General features: G+C 50.4%; 2 protein-coding genes across 3 annotated transcripts in view; one reads left to right on the top strand and one right to left on the bottom strand.

Annotated features, from left to right (window-relative positions):
• The window catches only part of LIG1 (DNA ligase 1), a 42,224-nt gene extending 40,749 nt beyond the window's left edge, over positions 1 to 1,475 (bottom strand). For both annotated transcript variants that reach the window (XM_007112357.4, XM_007112358.4), the window contains exon 1: positions 1,351 to 1,475. The gene's annotated coding sequence lies outside the window, so the exon portion shown is untranslated. The remainder of the gene's footprint in view (positions 1 to 1,350) is intronic.
• A 145-nt stretch (positions 1,476 to 1,620) lies between these two features.
• Positions 1,621 to 18,962, top strand: part of ZSWIM9 (zinc finger SWIM-type containing 9) — a 27,943-nt gene continuing 10,601 nt past the window's right edge. Inside the window, 4 exon segments of the mRNA XM_024132441.3 lie at positions 1,621 to 1,644; positions 1,646 to 1,806; positions 3,133 to 3,408; positions 12,616 to 12,928. Coding sequence (XP_023988209.2) covers positions 1,621 to 1,644; positions 1,646 to 1,806; positions 3,133 to 3,408; positions 12,616 to 12,928 — 774 coding nt within the window.

Raw genomic sequence — 18,962 nt, 5'->3', positions numbered from 1 at the left:
ATCCTCACCCGACCCCTGTGAAATATTTTACACCTTTGCCGTAAATACGCTACTCTCCCTCCTGCTCTGAGGTTTAAAACAGCTCAGCATTCCCCCAAAAGACAACTCAGGAAGCTGAGACAGGAGAGGGAAACTGACTTGTCCAGGGCCACACAGCTGGTCAATGACGGACACTATAAACGAAGGGTGCCAGTTCTGAGACCCGCCAGGGATTCACGTTTAAAATATCCCCCAGGCACTCCCAGACCTACTGAATCAGAATCCTGGGAATGGAAGGGGAAAATCTGCAGGCCTACCGAGTTCCCAGGGAATCCTAAGATAAGATGAAATTAAGGAGGTCTTACTTAACATGTCCTTCCTGCCTTTTCCTCGTACCTTCTTCACAGACTGCCTAATAAGTCAGAGATTCAAACGGGCTGAAAAGGGGATGGTGGCCAAGGAGTGATGTCCTTAATCCCATTTTCCGCTGGCTCCCCACACTGACTCCCCTCAGCTTTCAGATGCCAGCTCTCCTTTCCAAACGCCCCCTCTTCCTCCCAAGTACCCTCCCCCTTACCCTTGAAGCTTCCCCCTCACTTAAGGGCCTCAAGATCCTTCTCTCTTCCCTCCCCAAGCTCTTCTGGCCCTCCCTCCACCATCTCAGGTAACAATTAGGCCAGACCTTTCAGCTAACCTCCTCTATGGCCTTGGCCTCCTCCTCGCTGTCCAGCCGCCCCTTCACTGCTCTTCCCTTGGCCCCGCCCCCTCATCAGGCATACACAAGGCCAGACCTCCACCCGTCCAGAAGGTTCGAGACCTTTCATAAGGCCTCTGCCTAGGCCTAGCTCTTACCACTGACTTTACTCTGGCCCCACCTCCATCTACCTGGGCTCACTCCTTAAAGCTGACCCCCTCGCCTTCAACCTTTCCCCCGGCCCCGCCCACTGTTAAACTTTTCCCTAGCCCCACCCCCTTCAGGTGGGCCCACCTCCCCCGGCCCGTCCATCTTCCGGATGGCCCCGCCCACCGATAGCCTTTTCCCCGCCCCTCATCCCTATATGACCACGCCCCTTCCAGGTAATCCCGTACCTGGGACTACCTGGTCCAGGCCTCTCTTCAGACCCTGTCCCGTACAAGGGTTTCGGCCCTCGTCTACCTTCTACCCGGCCCTGAACCTCCAGCGGACGCAGCCCCGCCCCCTCCAGCGGCCTGCTGCCCGCGCTCTCCCCTCCGCAGCGCGCTCCCCGCCGCCTCAGCGACCCCTACGTGCACTCTCTGCAGCCGATCGACCAGGCGATGGCATGAGCCACGAGTTTACGACACGCGCGCCGTTCCCCAACCCTGAAGCCCCTCACGGCCGGCGCCACTTGCCTCGCGCCGAGCCCGCGCGCCGCTGTCCTGAGCGTCACACCCGGAACCGCTCGGCGCTACACTGCAGTCCCAAATTCGCGCCACGGACTTCGCGCGCAGACTTCGGCGGGTGGGGGCGGGGCCGGGCGACGTCCGCGCCGCCGCCGCCGCGCGGAGGACGTTGGGAGTTGCAGTCTCCCAGTCGCGAGAGTGCCAGGAAAGGGGGTGAAGTGGGGCGAGCCCTCCCGCAGAGCACGCTGGGAAACAGCCCCGAGCCTTCTGTTGCTCTGGATGAGTGGGTGTGGCTGGGGGGGCGGTCAGCGGAGCGACCGGCGGGAAAAGGGAGATTCAGTGGAAGCCGCTGCGCGACGCACGGCGGGAAGAGAGGCGGGAGGCCGCGCGGGGCATCCCGGGAGCAAGGGCCGGGCCCGGCCTCGGCGCGGGGCATTGTGGGATGTGGACGCCGCTCCGGGGCGGGTAGGTGAGTGGGGAGGGGCGGGAAGGGTGCACATCTGGGGGAGGGGAGAGGCACAGCTGGGTGGGACAGCCGGGATGGGAGGTGCCAAGGCAGCCGGGGCTGGGAGGGGTTGCGGAGGCTGGAGCCGGTTGGGAGGGGCTTCATGAGGAGGGAGGCGCAGCTGGATGTGGGGGAGCATCTGGGGTGATGAAGCCCATCTAAGGACGACGGGCCGTGTCTAGGACGAGGACCCATATCTGGGGGAGGATGATAGATGTCGATGGGCGGAGGGGGCCACAGCTGGGCTGGGCGGTGCATCTGGGCAGGTGGGGACCACAGATGAATATTGGTGACACTTCTGAGAATTGGCCACAAGTGAATGGGGCACACACCTGTACGCGAAGGGGCCATACTAGATGTGGGGAGTAAGCCTGGGTATGGGAGCATCTCTGGGAAGCAGAGGCACAGCTGGATGTGGCAACCCATATAGGGGTCACATGTTGGAGAGGAGCAACAGCTGCCCAGTATCTGAGACGCATCTGGGGAGGAGGGAGCCACAGGTGCATGAAGAATATGACTGGGGGTGAGGGGTGCATGACTGGATGCGCAGAGCACATCCGGAGCTGGAGCATCTTTATTTTTTTATTTCTTATTTTTTTTGTGGTATGCGGGCCTCCCTCTGCTGTGGCCTCTCCCGTTGCGGAGCACAGGCTCCGGACGCACAGGCTCAGCGGCCATGGCTCGCGGGCCCAGCCGCTCCGCGGCATGTGGGATCCTCCCAGACCGGGGCGCGAACCCGGTTCCCCTGCATCGGCAGGCGGACGCGCAACCACTGCGCCACCGGGGAAGCCCCTGGAGCATCTTTAGAGGCGGGCACAGCTGGATGTGGGTTATAGCCCCTGCGTACGCTCATGGAAGGGGGAGTTCCAGATGAATGGAGGCACCAGAGGTGACCGCGTAGGAGGCACATCTGGAAGGGGAGGAGGTCCTACCTGGAAGCCGGGAACACATTCGAGGAGGTGTCCACAATTGAGTTTAAGGATCATATATTGGGAGAGGGACCCCAACTGTGCCTAGGGATCACATTTATGGAGGAGGTGACCAGAACTGGAGTTAGAGATCAGGATGACAGGTTCCAGCTGTCCCAGGAAGAAGGCAGGGGGGTGGAAGGAGGCCAAAGATGGGCTAGAGGTTCATGTGTAGAGATTAACGGGTATATCCCGCCCCAGGCCCCACCTGGATAGAGGCATCAGCACCGAAGAGGCAGGCCGAGAATGGAGGAAGCAGGACGCCTTGGGAGGGGATGGATCTGATATCCACGTGTCCTCCCCACCCCTCCCACCCAGGCGCCCCAGGATGGAGCCCCCACCCGGCACGGCAACGGGGCAGGAGGAGCAGGAGCTGCGGGAGAGGGCTTTCTTCTCGTGGGCCGAGTTCAGCCGCTTCTTCGACGCGTGGTGCCAGCAGCGGCTGGCGCTCTTCTTCGTCAAGAGCTCCATGCACCTGGCGCGCTGCCGCTGGGCCAGCGCGCCCCCGCTCTACACTCTCATCGATGTGCTCAAGTACAGCTACGTGCGGCTGGTGTGCAAGGACGTGCGCGCGCCCAGCCGGCCCGCCGTGGGGTGCGTGAGCTGAGCCTCCTGTCCTGCTGGGGGCTGGGGGGGAAGGGCGGCCCGGGGGAGGGGGAGGCAGTGAGCCCTCACCCCTTAGACTGGGAGGGGAGAGATGCCAACTAAAACCGCTAAATACACCTTGAAGAGAAGCCGAGAGGGTCAAGGAGGGACGCTTCCTGAGATGGAGACAGAGCCAGTTTGCTGGAGGCACCGAGGCACAGACAGAGGGTGGGCTCCACTTAGAGATTTTAACAGAGACCCGTGGAGAGGCAGGGAGCAAGATAGACACACACACCCAAGAGACGTTAAAAAAGAAAATTCCAGAAACATGGAGACATGGCACCAGAGACACCAGCCAGCCAGAAAAACAGGTGAGAGCCAGATTTGGGACACCTACAAAGAGATCAGAGGCTGAGCTGCAGAGAAAGCCACAGGACAAAAATAGAAAAAAAAAAAAAATCCATCCATTCAGTAAATACATCCATTCAGTAAAAATACATCCATTCAGTAAAAATACATCCATTCAGGGCCAGGTCCCATGCTGGGAACTAGGGATATTTCACTTGGGGGAGTGGGGAGTTTAGCAAGACAGACAAATTCCCCGCCCTTCTGGAACTTTCATAGCGGACAGAAAACTGACATGATATGAACAAGCTCACAAATAGTTCCCTGCAACTGTAATGCTACAAAGGGCTTGAGGAATCCAACATACCCAAGTGGCCAGGGGTGTTTTAATTGACCCCAATTTTAAACCCTAAACATTCCCCATACAATGTTGGGTTTCCAGCTTCCCTTCAAGCTCGGGAAGAGGCTGATACCTTGTTCTCATGTGGCAGATGGCCACCCCAATTAGACGGGGCATTGGCGCTCAGCTTTGCCCCAGACTCCACTGCTCTCTGCCACCTCATCCTTTGCTACATCCTTGTTTTGCCTGTCTGGCCCCTGTCTATGTGTGAGTTGGAGACCCTTGGGTGGGAGCCATGGACAGAGGGGTGCACTTAAGAACACAGGCTCTGCCTGCTGGCTGCTCGAGACCGGCTCCACAACTTCCTGGGTGGGTCTCTTTGGGCAACGGACTTCACATCTCCAAGCCTCAGTTTTCTCATCTCTGAAAGGGGGTTAGCGCAGTACCTGCCTCGTGGGGCTGTTAAGAGGGTACCGTGAGCAGGAAGGCGTTTACCCGGTGCCTGGAACACGGGCCGGCTGGGTACAGGAGAGCTGTTACGGGAGTCAAGAGCACAGACCGGGGAGCCGGCAGCCTGGGTGCCCACCATGGCTCCACTGCTGAGCAGCCCATGACGCTGAGCTCGTGACGGCCCCTTTCCGGGCCTCAGCTGCCTCCCTGGGAAAAGGCGAGAAGTAATAGTATTGATGGCGCAGGTTTATGAGGATTAAATGAGCGAATACATGCCAGTCATTCAGAAGAGAGCCCAGGTGAGCACTCGGTACCAGTGATTCTCACTCAGTTAATTAAGCATTTATTGTGAGCATTACGGTTCTCAGTAGCTTACTCACTGCTTATTCTGGAAACAGACTTGGAGATCCGGAAGCAGAACAGGATCAGACACCCATCATCACCCAGATACCTAGAACATGAGAGCTTGCCGGAAGCTTAGGCCCAGTCTGGAATCTCTCCTTGTTAACAGAACCCAATGCAAAGCAACAGACACCTACTGAGCCCCTACTGTGTGCTGGCTGTTCGAGGGGCGTGTGGAACCAGAGAGCAGGTCTCTGCCCTTGAGCAGCTCAGGATCTAATGTAGGAGACAAAGACACCCCACCCCCCGCAAAAAACTGGCCCAAAGTAGTGAGAAAGACATTGAAGAGGGAGATGGAGGAGGATAAAAGAGGAATGGTCAGCTCTACTGAGAGTTTCCAGGGTGGATCTAGAAGGCTTCCTGGAAGAGGTGACCAGTAAGTGGAGCCTTGAAGGATTTTCTTTGTTTATATATTTGTGTATGTACAGTATTTGACTTAAACACATGGCACATAATTACATGCAGGCACTGTCCCTCTGCAAATATCGGAGGGGAACCAGGGGGCAGAAGGGATGGGAGGGAGTGACAGGCCAGCAGGAGGCAAGGACAGTGCCTTGCGCTTGGGCCTGGTGCCTGGGCGGACAGTGGGATATTCCCTGGATGGGGGCCCATCACTTCCGATCCCCTCCATCCCTCTAGCTGCTCGGGCAGGGCCTGACCAATGTCACAGCCCAGGGACCGAGGACAGAGTCTGGAGAATTCGTATATTAGAAAAGGCAGGACATGTGGCTGGTATGGTGTCAGGCCCAGACCTGCGGGCCTGAGTCCGAGGGCTGGGACTTTATCCTAGGGCCCTGGGGACCCCCGGGAGGGCTGTGAGCAGGGTCAGCTCTGGGGGTGGGAAGACCCTCTGGGGTCTCATGGGGGATGGACTGGAGGAGAGAAGCCAGAGGCCAGGCAGGTGGCTGGGGCTGGGGTCCAGGGAACACACAGAAGGGCAGTCTTTCCAGCCGCCCCTTCCGCCTTTCCTGGAGGTTGCGCAGTGACCTCCAAATCGCCGTCCCTGCCTCTTCCCCCCTCCGGCTCCGGCGCTCTCCCACTCTCCCCCAGCCTCTCACGGCACTTCCCTGGCTAGAACAGGATTACCAGCCTTTCCCACCACACACCAGCCTTTGGAAACATAAAGATCTTGAGAACCTGAAAGATCCGGAAGAAATGGACAAGTGGGAGTGCAAAACAAAGCAATGGTAGTTTTTAAATCTTTTTGGCTGCACCGCGTGGCTTGCGGGATCCTCCCGGACCAGGGATTGAACCCAGGCCATGGCAGTGAAAGCCCCGAATCCTCACCACTAGGCCACCAGGGAAGTCCTAGCAATGGTACTTTTAGAAGAAAAAAAGATGTTTGAAAATAGCAGCGACATTTTTAGCTAACTGTTTACCAGGCGCCAGCCCCTTTTCTAACCATATACATAATTTAATCCTCTTATTGAATCCTCTCAACAACCCTGCAAGGTCAGTATTATTTTTAGCCCCAATTTCCAGAAAACTGGGGCACAGAGAGGTTAAAGGACTTTCCCAAGATAACACAGCTGCTAAGAGGGAAAACCAGGATTTGGACCCACACAGTTTGACCACAAAACCCATGTTTTTTTGTTGTTGTTGTTTTGCGGTACGCGGGCCTCTCACTGTTGTGGCCTCTCCCGCTGCGGAGCACAGGCTCCGGACGCGCAGGCTCAGTAGTTGTGGCTCACGGGCCCAGCCGCTCCGCGGCATGTAGGATCTTCCCAGACCGGGGCACGAGCCCGTGTCCCCTGCATCGGCAGGCGGACTCTCAACCACTGCGCCACCAGGGAAGCCCCAAAACCCATGTTTTTAATTACCATTCTATCTCCCTCTCCTCTCTCTCTCCCTCTCCTCTCTCTTTATTTCAATCATGGATCGTTAATAAGAGAGTTGAATGTGTCGACACCCTAAGGATATTTTGGTCCTAGGTACCATGTGTTTTTGTGCATTCATCCAAGAGGTTCGTTTTGAGCGCCTACTATGTGCAGGGTGTATATGTTTTAGATGCTGGGATTTTAGTGGGACTACTCCACATTCAGTGGGGAGCATTCATTACAGGTGGGCATCGATCAAATCATCACCCCAATATGTGATGGAATCTGCCTGGGGATGGTTAGGGAAGGCTTCCTGGAGGAGTGATGCTGGCTCTGAGTTGTGAAGGATGAGTAGGAGTTAACTAGACGAAGGGAAAAGGATGTTTCGCGAAGAGGGAAAGAACTTACACTAAGTTGGTTGCAATGGAAATGTGAAAAAAGTGGATGATTTGGAGAGTTTAAAAGGCATGATAGGACTTGTGATGGGTGGTTTCGGTGGGATGCGTCATGAGTGGTGTGCCTGGGAACCTGGGTTTCAGACAGGGGGATACAGTCATTCGCTCATCGTTCGTTCACTGAACTGAGCACCTCCCAGGGGCCAGGAGCTGTTCTAGGTGCTTAGGATACAGCAGTGAACAAAACAGACTAAAATCCCTGCTCGTGTGGAGTTTACAGTTACGAGGGGGGTTGGTGGTATTATTCCCCCAGATAGATGGAGAGAAATGGCCTATTGAGGCTGCCGTAGACCATTGTGTGGGATACTGGGAACCCGCAGAGGGGCCATGCCATTCTCTGGTAAGATGCACGGCTTTCCAGAAGAGGTTACCTCCCCTGAGCGGGGGTTTGTTCTAGGGGCTGAAACACCCAGGCCCAAAGAGGTCAAACCAGAGAGTTTCCCCAAAGCCCGTGAATTTTTCTAGACAAATGTACTGGGTAGAACCCCATGAACTTGCCATTTTGGTAGGTCAGAAATGGCTGTGTGTTGGAAATGTGTTTGAGTTGCATCTGATACCATCATGGTGGCTCCACATTTGTATTTTATTTAGAATGATTTTACACTTTCAATTTTTCTGAATTTGCATTATTCTTGTTACTTTAAGTTAGGCAAAAAGTCTCAAATGCTTATGTAGATATTTAAAATCTGTCAGGCTCCAGGGTTTTACTTCGTGCATAGAGGAGGAAAGGGGTGTGTCAAGGATCCCCTTCTGATTTAACAAAGACAATTCCTAAGTATTTAGACTGGAGGTTCTCAGGGTGGATCCAAAGAAGGATCCCTCTCCTCAGGGACTGTTTAGAAAGAACGTAGGAGCATTTTGGGGGTGGGGTGTGCTACTGGCATTTACCCCCTGGGAGCCAGGCTCCTTAACTATATGCCAGGCCCCAGATGGTCTATGTTACAAGCGTTGGCAAACTAGGAGCCCTTGGGCCAAATGCAACCTGCAGCTGATAAATAAAGAGTTATTGACACACAGCCACACCCATTCATTTACATATCACCCATACTGTGTCTGCAGTTTAGCAACAGGACATATCTACCCTCTGGCCCTTGGCAGAACAAGTTTGCTGACCCCCGCTCTATAAACATGAAATCTACCAAAAATGCTGATCTTACCTCCCCTTGGAGAAACAAGGATTTCCCCTTGGAGAAATCTGCTTTCAGACAGCAGATGCCAATTTAAATATTATCAGGGAAATAGACTCTGATTTTCTTTTCCCCATTCTCTTTTTTTTTGTTTTGTTTTGTTTTTGTTTTTTAAATATTTATTTATTTGGCTGCATTGGGTCTTGGTCGCAGGTCTTAGTTGTGGCACGCAGGATCTTTCGTTGCAGTGCGCGGGCTTCTCTCTGTTTGTGGCATGTGGGCTCAGTAGTTGCGGTGCCCTTTCATTTTCTACCATGCTGGATGTCACTCCCTATATTGATGTTAGGTGATGGGCCATGCCCTTCAGTTTGAAAACCGCTGTCCGGGACAGACTCTTGCTCACACACAAAGAGGTGTATAAGAGAGTGTTCACTCAAGTGTTGTTTGTAAGAAGGGAGAACTGGAGACAACATAACAGTTGGCGGAGTTGCAGAGTGGAATATTAGGCAGCAAGTAATGAAATGTACAAGTCTTGAAGAGCTGAGGAGTGAAAAGGCAAGCTACAAAAGGATATATAGAGTGGGATGCTTATATTTGTTTCCTGTTGCTGCTGTAACAAATAACTACAAATGTAGCGGCTTAAAATAATACAAATGTGTGACCTAACACCTCTGAAGGTCAGAAGTCCAACACAGGTCTCACTGGGCTAAATCAAGGTGTCTGCAGGACTGCATTTCTTCTGGAAGCTTGAGGGGAGAATCCGTTTTGCTGCCTTTTCCAGCTTCTAGAGGCCACCCACTTTCCTTGGTTTGCAGCCTCTTCCTCCACTTTTAAAGCCAAGAGCGTAGCATCTTTCAATCTTTCTCTGACTCTGACGTTTCTGCTTCCCTCTTCCCCTTATAAGGACCCTGTGATTACCTTGGGCCCAGTATCTTCTCCTCATCTCAAGATCCGAATTTAATCATGTCTGCAAAGTCCATTTGCCATGTACAGTAACATTGCCCAGCTCCTGCAACTAGGATGTGAATATCCTTGGGGGGGCTGTCATTCCGCCCGACATCATGCTAGAAAACAAAAATTTCCCAAGTAAACTTCTACTTATTTATTTTTTTAATTCATTTATTGAGTTGGCTGCACCGGGTCTTAGTTGTGGCATGTGGGATCTAGTTCCCTGACCAGGGGTCAAACCCAGTCCCCCTGCTTTGGGAGCACGGAATCTTAACCACTGGACCACCAGGGAAGTCCCCGAAGTATACTTTTTTAAAAAGTGTAACACATTCAGAAAAGTGCACACGTCCTGCATGTACAACTTGATGAATTTTCCCCAAGTAAAATGCACATGTAACCAGCACCCAGTACAAGAGACAGAATACATCCAGTGCCAAGAAGCGCCCCCTCCACCATGCCCCATAACCACTCAGGGGAACCACTGTCCACTCTTTGGCCAGCAGAGGTTAGCTTTGCCTGTTGTTGAACTTTCTATCAACTACAACCATGTGGTGGGTCTTCTTTTGTGTCAGACTTCTTTCATCCAGCAGGTTTGTGAGATCATCACGTTTGGGGGGAGAGTAATGGTTTGTTGATTCTTATTGTTGATTAGTATGTTATTTTTAGGAATATATCACAACTTGTTTTCCTATTCTATTCTGTGTTTGGGTTGTTTCAAGTATTTGGCTAATATGAATGGTGCCATTATGAACATTCTAGTACATATCTTGCGGTGCTCATCTGCAGGCATTTATCTTGAGTGGAAATGCTCTTCACAGAGGAGGCACATGCTCAGCTTCAGTAGTACTGCCACTCAGATTTTCAAAAGTGACTGTACCATTTCACACTCCCATCAGCGACATCTGAGAGTTCCAGCTGCTCCACGTCCTCACCAACAGTTGATGTTATCAGTCTCTTTTATCTGCTAGTGTAAAGTGACCTCTCCCTAGGGTTTTTTTTTTAATGAAATATACTTGATTTATAATGTTGTGTTAGTTTCAGGTGTGCAGCAAAATGATTCAGTTACCACACACATATATATTCTTTTTCAGATTCTTTTCCATTATAGGTTATCACAAGATATTGAGTATAGTTCCCTGAGCTATACAGTAGGTCCTTGTTGGTTATCTATTTTATGTATAGTAGTGTGTATATTTTAATCCCAAACTCCTAATTTATCCCTCTCCCCCCTTTTGCCTTTGGTAACCATAATTTTTTTTTTTTTTTTTGCGTTACGCGGGCCTCTCACTGTTGTGGCCTCTCCCGTTGTGGAGCACAGGCTCCGGATGTGCAGGCTCAGCGGCCATGGCTCACGGGCCCAGCCGCTCCGCGGCATGTGGGATCTTCCCAAACCAGGGCACAAACCTGTGTCCCCTGCATCGGCAGGCGGACTCTCAACCACCGCGCCACCAGGGAAGCCCCATAACTTTGTTTTTTATGTCTGTGAGTCTATTTCTGTTTCATGAGTAAGTTCATTTGTATCATTTTTTTAGATTCCACATATAAGCAATATCATATGATATTTGTCTTTCTCTGTGTGACTTTCTTCACTTAGTATGATCATCTCTAGGCCCATCCGTGTTGCTGCAAATGGCATTATTTCATTCTTTTTTGTGGCTGAGTAATATTCCATTGTGTATATATACCTCCCTAGGGTTTTTGTTGTTGTTGTTGTTGTTGTTTTGCGGTACGCAGGCCTCTCACTGCTGTGGCCTCTCCCGTTGCGGAGCACAGGCTCTGGACGCGCAGGCTCAGCGGCCATGGCTCACGGGCCCAGCCGCTCCGCGGCATGTGGGATCCTCCCGGACCGGGGCGCGAACCCGGTTCCCCTGCATCGGCAGGCGGACGCGCAACCACTGCGCCACCAGGGAAGCCCCCACCCTAGGGTTTTGATTTGTGTTCCCTTGATGCCTAATGAGTTTGAGCCCCTTTTCATGTGTACAAAGTTTTAAAACCTGATAACATACCTTCCACTGTTTTTTTTTTAAACGTGTATTTTAAAATATTTATTTATTTATTTTGGGGTGCATTAGGTCTTCTCTGCTGCACACAGGCTTTCTCTAGTTGTGGCGAGCGGGGGCTACTCTTCGTTGCGGTGCGCGGGCTTCTCATTGCGGTGGCTTCTCTTGTTGCGGAGCACGGGCTCTAGGCGCACGGGCTTCAGTAGTTGTGGCACGTGGGCTCAGTAGTTGTGGCTCGCGGGCTCTAGAGCGCAGGCTCGGTAGTTGTGGTGCACGGGCTCAGTTGCTCCGTGGCATGTGTTTATAGATACATTAAAACATATGTGGGAACACTCAATACCTAATTTTTTTTTTTGTGGTATGCGGGCCTCCCTCTGTTGTGGCCTCTCCCGTTGCGGAGCACAGCCTCCGGACGCGCAGGCTCATTGGCCATGGTTCACGGGCCCAGCCGCTCCGCGGCATGTGGGATCCTCCCAGACCGGGGCGCGAACCCGGTTCCCCTGCATCGGCAGGCGGACGCGCAACCACTGCGCCACCAGGGAAGCCCCTCAATACCTAATTTGGGCAGTGGCTACCTCTGGGGTCAGAAGGAGGGAGGGGACTTTGTTGGGACAGGGCTCACAGAAGGCCTCAGCTTGCAATGTTGTTATCACTAGATCAAAAGCGGATACGGGAGTATATGAAATGTTTTATTTCTTAAAGTTGATTGAGGTAAGTATAATAAACTCTGCATTCACTTTTAATAGAGCTGGGGGTGGAGGGGTGCAGAATTCTAGCAAACGTACAGCGCCCCCCCCCATGTTCCAGACAGTGTTTTTCAGTGCTTTCCAGGTATCAATTCTTTTAATCCTCACAACAACCCTATGAGAAAGGTATGATGATTATTACTCCCTTTTAAGAGGAAACTGAGGCCCAGAGACCTGAAGGGACCTGCCCGAGGTCACAGAGCTGGCATATTCTTAAGGCCCTCTACTCTTCTCTATGCTTGAAACAATTTTTTTTAATTTTTATTGAAATATAATTGATTTACAATGTTGTGTTAGTTTCAGGTGTGCAGCAAAGTGATTCAGTTATATATGTATTCTTTTTTTTAGATTCTTTTCCATGATAGGTTATTACAAGATATTGAGTGTAGTTCCTTGTTGGTTATCTATTTTATACATGGTGCTGTGTATATTTTAATCCCAAACTCCTAATGAATCCCTTCCCCTCCTTGAAGCAATTCTTAATGTTAAAAAATCACAATAAGAATAAAGGAGAGAGGAGAGAGAAGGCAGAAGAGGGCAGGCAGCAGGGTGATGTGACTGGCGGCCGTGCTCGTTCCTCCCGCAGGTCCCCCCAGCCCGGCTGCCCGGCCTTCATCATCGTCAAGCTGAGCCCGCTGCGGGACCGCCTCGTGGTGACAGAGTGCCAGCTGACCCACTCACACCCGGCCTGCCCGCTCGAGTTCGCCTACTACTTCCGCCCGGGCCACCTGCTGGCCAACGCCTGCCTTCCCGTGCGCACCACCAACAAGATTTCCAAGCAGTTCGTGGCCCCGGCCGACGTGCGCCGCCTGCTCTCCTACTGCAAGGGCCGCGACCACGGCGTCCTGGATGCCCTGCACGTGCTCGAGGGGCTCTTCCGCACCGACCCCGAGGCCAAGGTGGGGTCTCGGGAGAGGCAGGCGGGGGTGGGGGTGGGGGCGGGGGGCGCGGCTGCGGAGAGCCACGCCCAAGACCCGCGGGCCGTTCATTCATTCATCCATCCGCCCACTCATCCATTCACGCCTTTCATTCATTCCTTCGCGTCTTCAGTCAAGATTTATCGAGGCATGGGGTAGTGGTGGGGGGGGGGGCGGCCGCCTGCAAGATATGGCCCCGTCCCTACCCTCAGAGAACTCATATCCTAAGGCAGCGCCCTCCACTAGAACTTTCTGCGGTGATGCGAATGCCTTGTGATTCCGCGCTGTCCAGTATGGTAGCCCCGAAGCCACACGTGGTTGTTGGGCGCTTGCCCTGCGGCCAGTAGGACTGAGGAACGGAATTTTTAAATGCCACTTGCAGCGATTGGCTACTACAACCTTGCAGTTGTCCGGGGAGAAACCAATCATAGACGCATCCAAATATGATATTAGGGTTGGGGCTAGGAGGAAGAGGATCCAGAGTGACGCAAAGTGCTATTTTTTTAAAAAAAAATTGTTTTTAACTGAAACGACACACATAGAATATGCACAAATGATAAGTATAGAGTTTGGTGAGTGTTCACAAAGTTAAAAACACCCCTGTGCCCACCACCCAGATCACGTCTTAGTAGGGAGGGTGCTACATGACATAATACGATGGATTGGGGAGGAGAATGGTAAAGAATAGGCCGAGGGCGTGGACAATTGTAAGGGTGCTATTTTAATGTGAGTGGTCAGGGAAGGCCTCTGTGAGGACATGATGGTGAAGCAAAGGAGACAGACTGGAGGGAGGGGATCCCGCATTCTGTCTACAGAAGGAAGTGAGTTCCAGGCAGAAGGAACAGCCAGTGCGAAGGCTCAGAGGCTGGAGTGAGATCCGTGTGCTGGAGGAACGGTGAGAATACTGCTCCACGAGGAATCTTTCTGCTGCTTTGATCCAACTTCAGGGCTAGGGTGGGCTTGGAGGGAAGGGAAGAAGGAAGGAAGGAAGGGAGGGAGGGAGGGAGGGAGGGAGGGAAGAAAGAAGGGAAGGAAAGAAAGAAAATTGGTTTCTCCTTCGGGCTGTGCTTTTCTCTCATGCATGGAAGAGGTCCCAACTCAGGGTAGAGATAAGGGGTGAACCCACTCTCCAGAATCAAGTCCAGAGCACTCTCCCATCTCCATCTCATGCCCAGTAACCAGCCCTCTTTCAAGCCACCAACAGAAACCCAGCTCTCTATCCACACATAGTATTGATAATAATTTAGGAAATGTTTATCAGGCACTTACTATGTGCTGGGCACTACCCTAAGTGCTTTATAAATTGTAATTCATTAAAATACCACTAGCACACTGTGAGAAAGGAATCCACCATTCTCATCTTCACTTTACAAATAAGGAAACTGAAGCACAGAGAGGGCAAGTAACTGGCCCGAGGTCACACAGCTACTTAACCACAGAGCTGGAGTTCAGACCCACACAGTCTGGATCCAAGGCCATGCTCTTCACCACTCTGCTATTCCCCAGTTTGGAAATGAGGTTCGGGCCCCTCCCGGTCAGTTCTAGCTCTACCCTGGAAACACCCTATGTAGGGTGGCCCCTGCAAGAAGCAGCATATTCATAATGGAAAGCTTTCAATGTAAGGGATCATCCTTTTAACACCCAGTTTGGACGCTGTCATGAAATCTAGCCTAAACCAAGTTTGGCTCCTGGATCTGTGATTTGCCCCACCTTAATTTTTTTTAATTGCATTATAGTTGATTTACAATATTGTGTTAGTTTCAAGTGTACAGCAAAGTGATTCAGTTATACATATAAACATATCTATTCTTTTTCAGATTCTTTTCCCTTATAGGTTATTATAAAATGTTGAGTATAGTTCCCCGTGCTACACAGTAGGTCCTTGCTGGTTATCTATTTTATATATAGTAGTGTGTGTATGTTAATCCCAACCTCCTAATTTATCCTTCCCCCACCTTTCCCCTTTGGTAACCATAAGTTTGTTTTCTATGTCGGTGGGTCTATTTCTGTTTTGTATATAAGTTCATTTGTATCATTTTTTTAAGATTCCACATATAAGTATCATATGGTATTTGTCTTTCTCTGTCTGGCTTACTTCACTTAGTATGATAATCTCTTGGTCCATCCATATTGCTGCAAATGGCATTATTCCATTCTTTTCTACGGCTGAGTAAGAGTCCATTGTATATTTGTGTCACATCTTCTTTATCCATTCCTCTGTCGATGGACATTTAGGTTGCTTCCACATCTTGGCTATTGTGAACAGTGCTGCTATGAACATCGGGGTGCATGTATCTTTTCAAATTAGAGTTTTCTTGGGATGTATGCCCAGGAGTGGGATTGCAGAGTCATATGTTGGCCCACCTTAATATTTTTAAAAGAAATGAAGAAGTTCTAGAAAACCAAGAGACAGACCAGTGAAAGGGTTATTCCTTTTTTAAAACATTTAAATTGGCTTTTTGAATATGTAAGACATTCACATGGTCCTAAATTCAAAAGGTACAAAAAGGTATGTAGTGAAAAGTACCCTTGTCACTTCCTGCCCCTCAGGTCCCCTCCTCAGAGGCCGCTGGAGTATCAGTGGCTTATCCATCTTTTATGTATCTTTCTGTTCTATGGCCCAGTGCTGTCCAGTGAAACTCTCTGTGATGCTAGAAATTATGTGTGGCTGCACTGTTCAGTAGGGTAGCTCGTGTGGCTATTGAGTGCTTGAAATATGGCCAGTATGACTGAGGAACTGAATTCTTAACTTTTTTTTTTTTTTTTTTGCCACAATGGACGCCATATGGGATCTTAGTTCCCCAACCAGGGATTGAACCCGTGCCCCCTATACGATGGATTGGGGAGGAGAATGGTAAAGAATAGGCCGAGGGCGTGGACAATTGTAAGGGTGCTATTTTAATGTGAGTGGTCAGGGAAGGCCTCTGTGAGGACATGATGGTGAAGCAAAGGAGACAGACTGGAGGGAGGGGATCCCGCATTCTGTCTACAGAAGGAAGTGAGTTCCAGGCAGAAGGAACAGCCAGTGCGAAGGCTCAGAGGCTGGAGTGAGATCCGTGTGCTGGAGGAACGGTGAGAATACTGCTCCACGAGGAATCTTTCTGCTGCTTTGATCCAACTTCAGGGCTAGGGTGGGCTTGGAGGGAAGGGAAGAAGGAAGGAAGGAAGGAAGGAAGGGAGGGAGGGAGGGAGGGAGGGAAGAAAGAAGGGAAGGAAAGAAAGAAAATTGGTTTCTCCTTCGGGCTGTGCTTTTCTCTCATGCATGGAAGAGGTCCCAACTCAGGGTAGAGATAAGGGGTGAACCCACTCTCCAGAATCAAGTCCAGAGCACTCTCCCATCTCCATCTCATGCCCAGTAACCAGCCCTCTTTCAAGCCACCAACAGAAACCCAGCTCTCTATCCACACATAGTATTGATAATAATTTAGGAAATGTTTATCAGGCACTTACTATGTGCTGGGCACTACCCTAAGTGCTTTATAAATTGTAATTCATTAAAATACCACTAGCACACTGTGAGAAAGGAATCCACCATTCTCATCTTCACTTTACAAATAAGGAAACTGAAGCACAGAGAGGGCAAGTAACTGGCCCGAGGTCACACAGCTACTTAACCACAGAGCTGGAGTTCAGACCCACACAGTCTGGATCCAAGGCCATGCTCTTCACCACTCTGCTATTCCCCAGTTTGGAAATGAGGTTCGGGCCCCTCCCGGTCAGTTCTAGCTCTACCCTGGAAACACCCTATGTAGGGTGGCCCCTGCAAGAAGCAGCATATTCATAATGGAAAGCTTTCAATGTAAGGGATCATCCTTTTAACACCCAGTTTGGACGCTGTCATGAAATCTAGCCTAAACCAAGTTTGGCTCCTGGATCTGTGATTTGCCCCACCTTAATTTTTTTTAATTGCATTATAGTTGATTTACAATATTGTGTTAGTTTCAAGTGTACAGCAAAGTGATTCAGTTATACATATAAACATATCTATTCTTTTTCAGATTCTTTTCCCTTATAGGTTATTATAAAATGTTGAGTATAGTTCCCCGTGCTACACAGTAGGTCCTTGCTGGTTATCTATTTTATATATAGTAGTGTGTGTATGTTAATCCCAACCTCCTAATTTATCCTTCCCCCACCTTTCCCCTTTGGTAACCATAAGTTTGTTTTCTATGTCGGTGGGTCTATTTCTGTTTTGTATATAAGTTCATTTGTATCATTTTTTTAAGATTCCACATATAAGTATCATATGGTATTTGTCTTTCTCTGTCTGGCTTACTTCACTTAGTATGATAATCTCTTGGTCCATCCATATTGCTGCAAATGGCATTATTCCATTCTTTTCTACGGCTGAGTAAGAGTCCATTGTATATTTGTGTCACATCTTCTTTATCCATTCCTCTGTCGATGGACATTTAGGTTGCTTCCACATCTTGGCTATTGTGAACAGTGCTGCTATGAACATCGGGGTGCATGTATCTTTTCAAATTAGAGTTTTCTTGGGATGTATGCCCAGGAGTGGGATTGCAGAGTCATATGTTGGCCCACCTTAATATTTTTAAAAGAAATGAAGAAGTTCTAGAAAACCAAGAGACAGACCAGTGAAAGGGTTATTCCTTTTTTAAAACATTTAAATTGGCTTTTTGAATATGTAAGACATTCACATGGTCCTAAATTCAAAAGGTACAAAAAGGTATGTAGTGAAAAGTACCCTTGTCACTTCCTGCCCCTCAGGTCCCCTCCTCAGAGGCCGCTGGAGTATCAGTGGCTTATCCATCTTTTATGTATCTTTCTGTTCTATGGCCCAGTGCTGTCCAGTGAAACTCTCTGTGATGCTAGAAATTATGTGTGGCTGCACTGTTCAGTAGGGTAGCTCGTGTGGCTATTGAGTGCTTGAAATATGGCCAGTATGACTGAGGAACTGAATTCTTAACTTTTTTTTTTTTTTTTTTGCCACAATGGACGCCATATGGGATCTTAGTTCCCCAACCAGGGATTGAACCCGTGCCCCCTGCAGTGGAAGCGTGGCGTCTTAACCACTGGACCGCCAGGGAAGTCCCCTGAATTATTAATTTAACTTAATTAATGGAAATTTCGACAGTCCCATGTGGCTAGTGGCTTCTGGATGGAACGGCACAGCTCTATACACAGATACATTTGCATGTCTTTATTTTTAACCTTATTTCCCCTTGTCCCCTCCCCCAGCAAGGTAGCACGTTATACCCACTTTTCTGCATCTTGCTTTGTATACTGGGGCGTGCCAGATGGTAGCATCTTTTGTTCTTCCTCTGGGGCCGGTCAAATCCCCCTGAGAAAACTCCAACCACTTGGCTGGCTGGCCCGTAAAGACCAGGCTGCCAGCTTCTGGGAGCCGTGTTGGGGAAGCGGGCTGGGGAGCTGGCCCTCCGTCAGCAAGATGCGCGGAACTTCCACTCCCCCCTGCCCCACCAGCAGATGGGCCCGATGTCCCCAGGGCCGGCAACCCTCTCTGTTTCACCGCCTCCACAGAATAAATCTCCAGCCACCTGGGGGCGAGAAAAAGCATGAGCTTAACAGAGCTAACTGCTTCTAAAACAGCCCTCATATCCTTTGTTTTACCCTCCCCACACTGCCGGGGTTGGCCAGTTCCTTTTGAGGACTCTGCTATTGGTCCCAACTGATGGGGTTTTTTTGGGGAGGTTGGTTTTGTTTACTTTTCTGTTGGGGGGAGCGGTGGTCAGCTTGTCCATCTGCTTTCCAACTTCTGAAGTTTGGGTCCTGTTGTCTCCTTTCCTAATGCCTCTATAACTTAAAAAAAAAAATCCCTTTTCTACAGAGGTACTTGAAGGTCAGGAAGAAGTGAAATTAGCAGGATGTGTTCAGTCTGTCACCTTTACACGGAAGTTTCACCTGGCTTTTTTTCACTTATAAGATATAGCAGGGCTTCCCTGGTGGCGCAGTGGTTGCGCGTCCGCCTGCCGATGCAGGGGAACCGGGTTCGCGCCCCGGTCTGGGAGGATCCCACATGCCGCGGAGCGGC

This window comes from Physeter macrocephalus, chromosome 17 (assembly GCF_002837175.3).
Source record: "Physeter macrocephalus isolate SW-GA chromosome 17, ASM283717v5, whole genome shotgun sequence".
NCBI lineage: Eukaryota > Metazoa > Chordata > Mammalia > Artiodactyla > Physeteridae > Physeter > Physeter macrocephalus.
The sequence above is the reverse complement of the archived record's forward strand: the minus strand, read 5'-3'. Positions and strand labels throughout refer to the sequence as shown.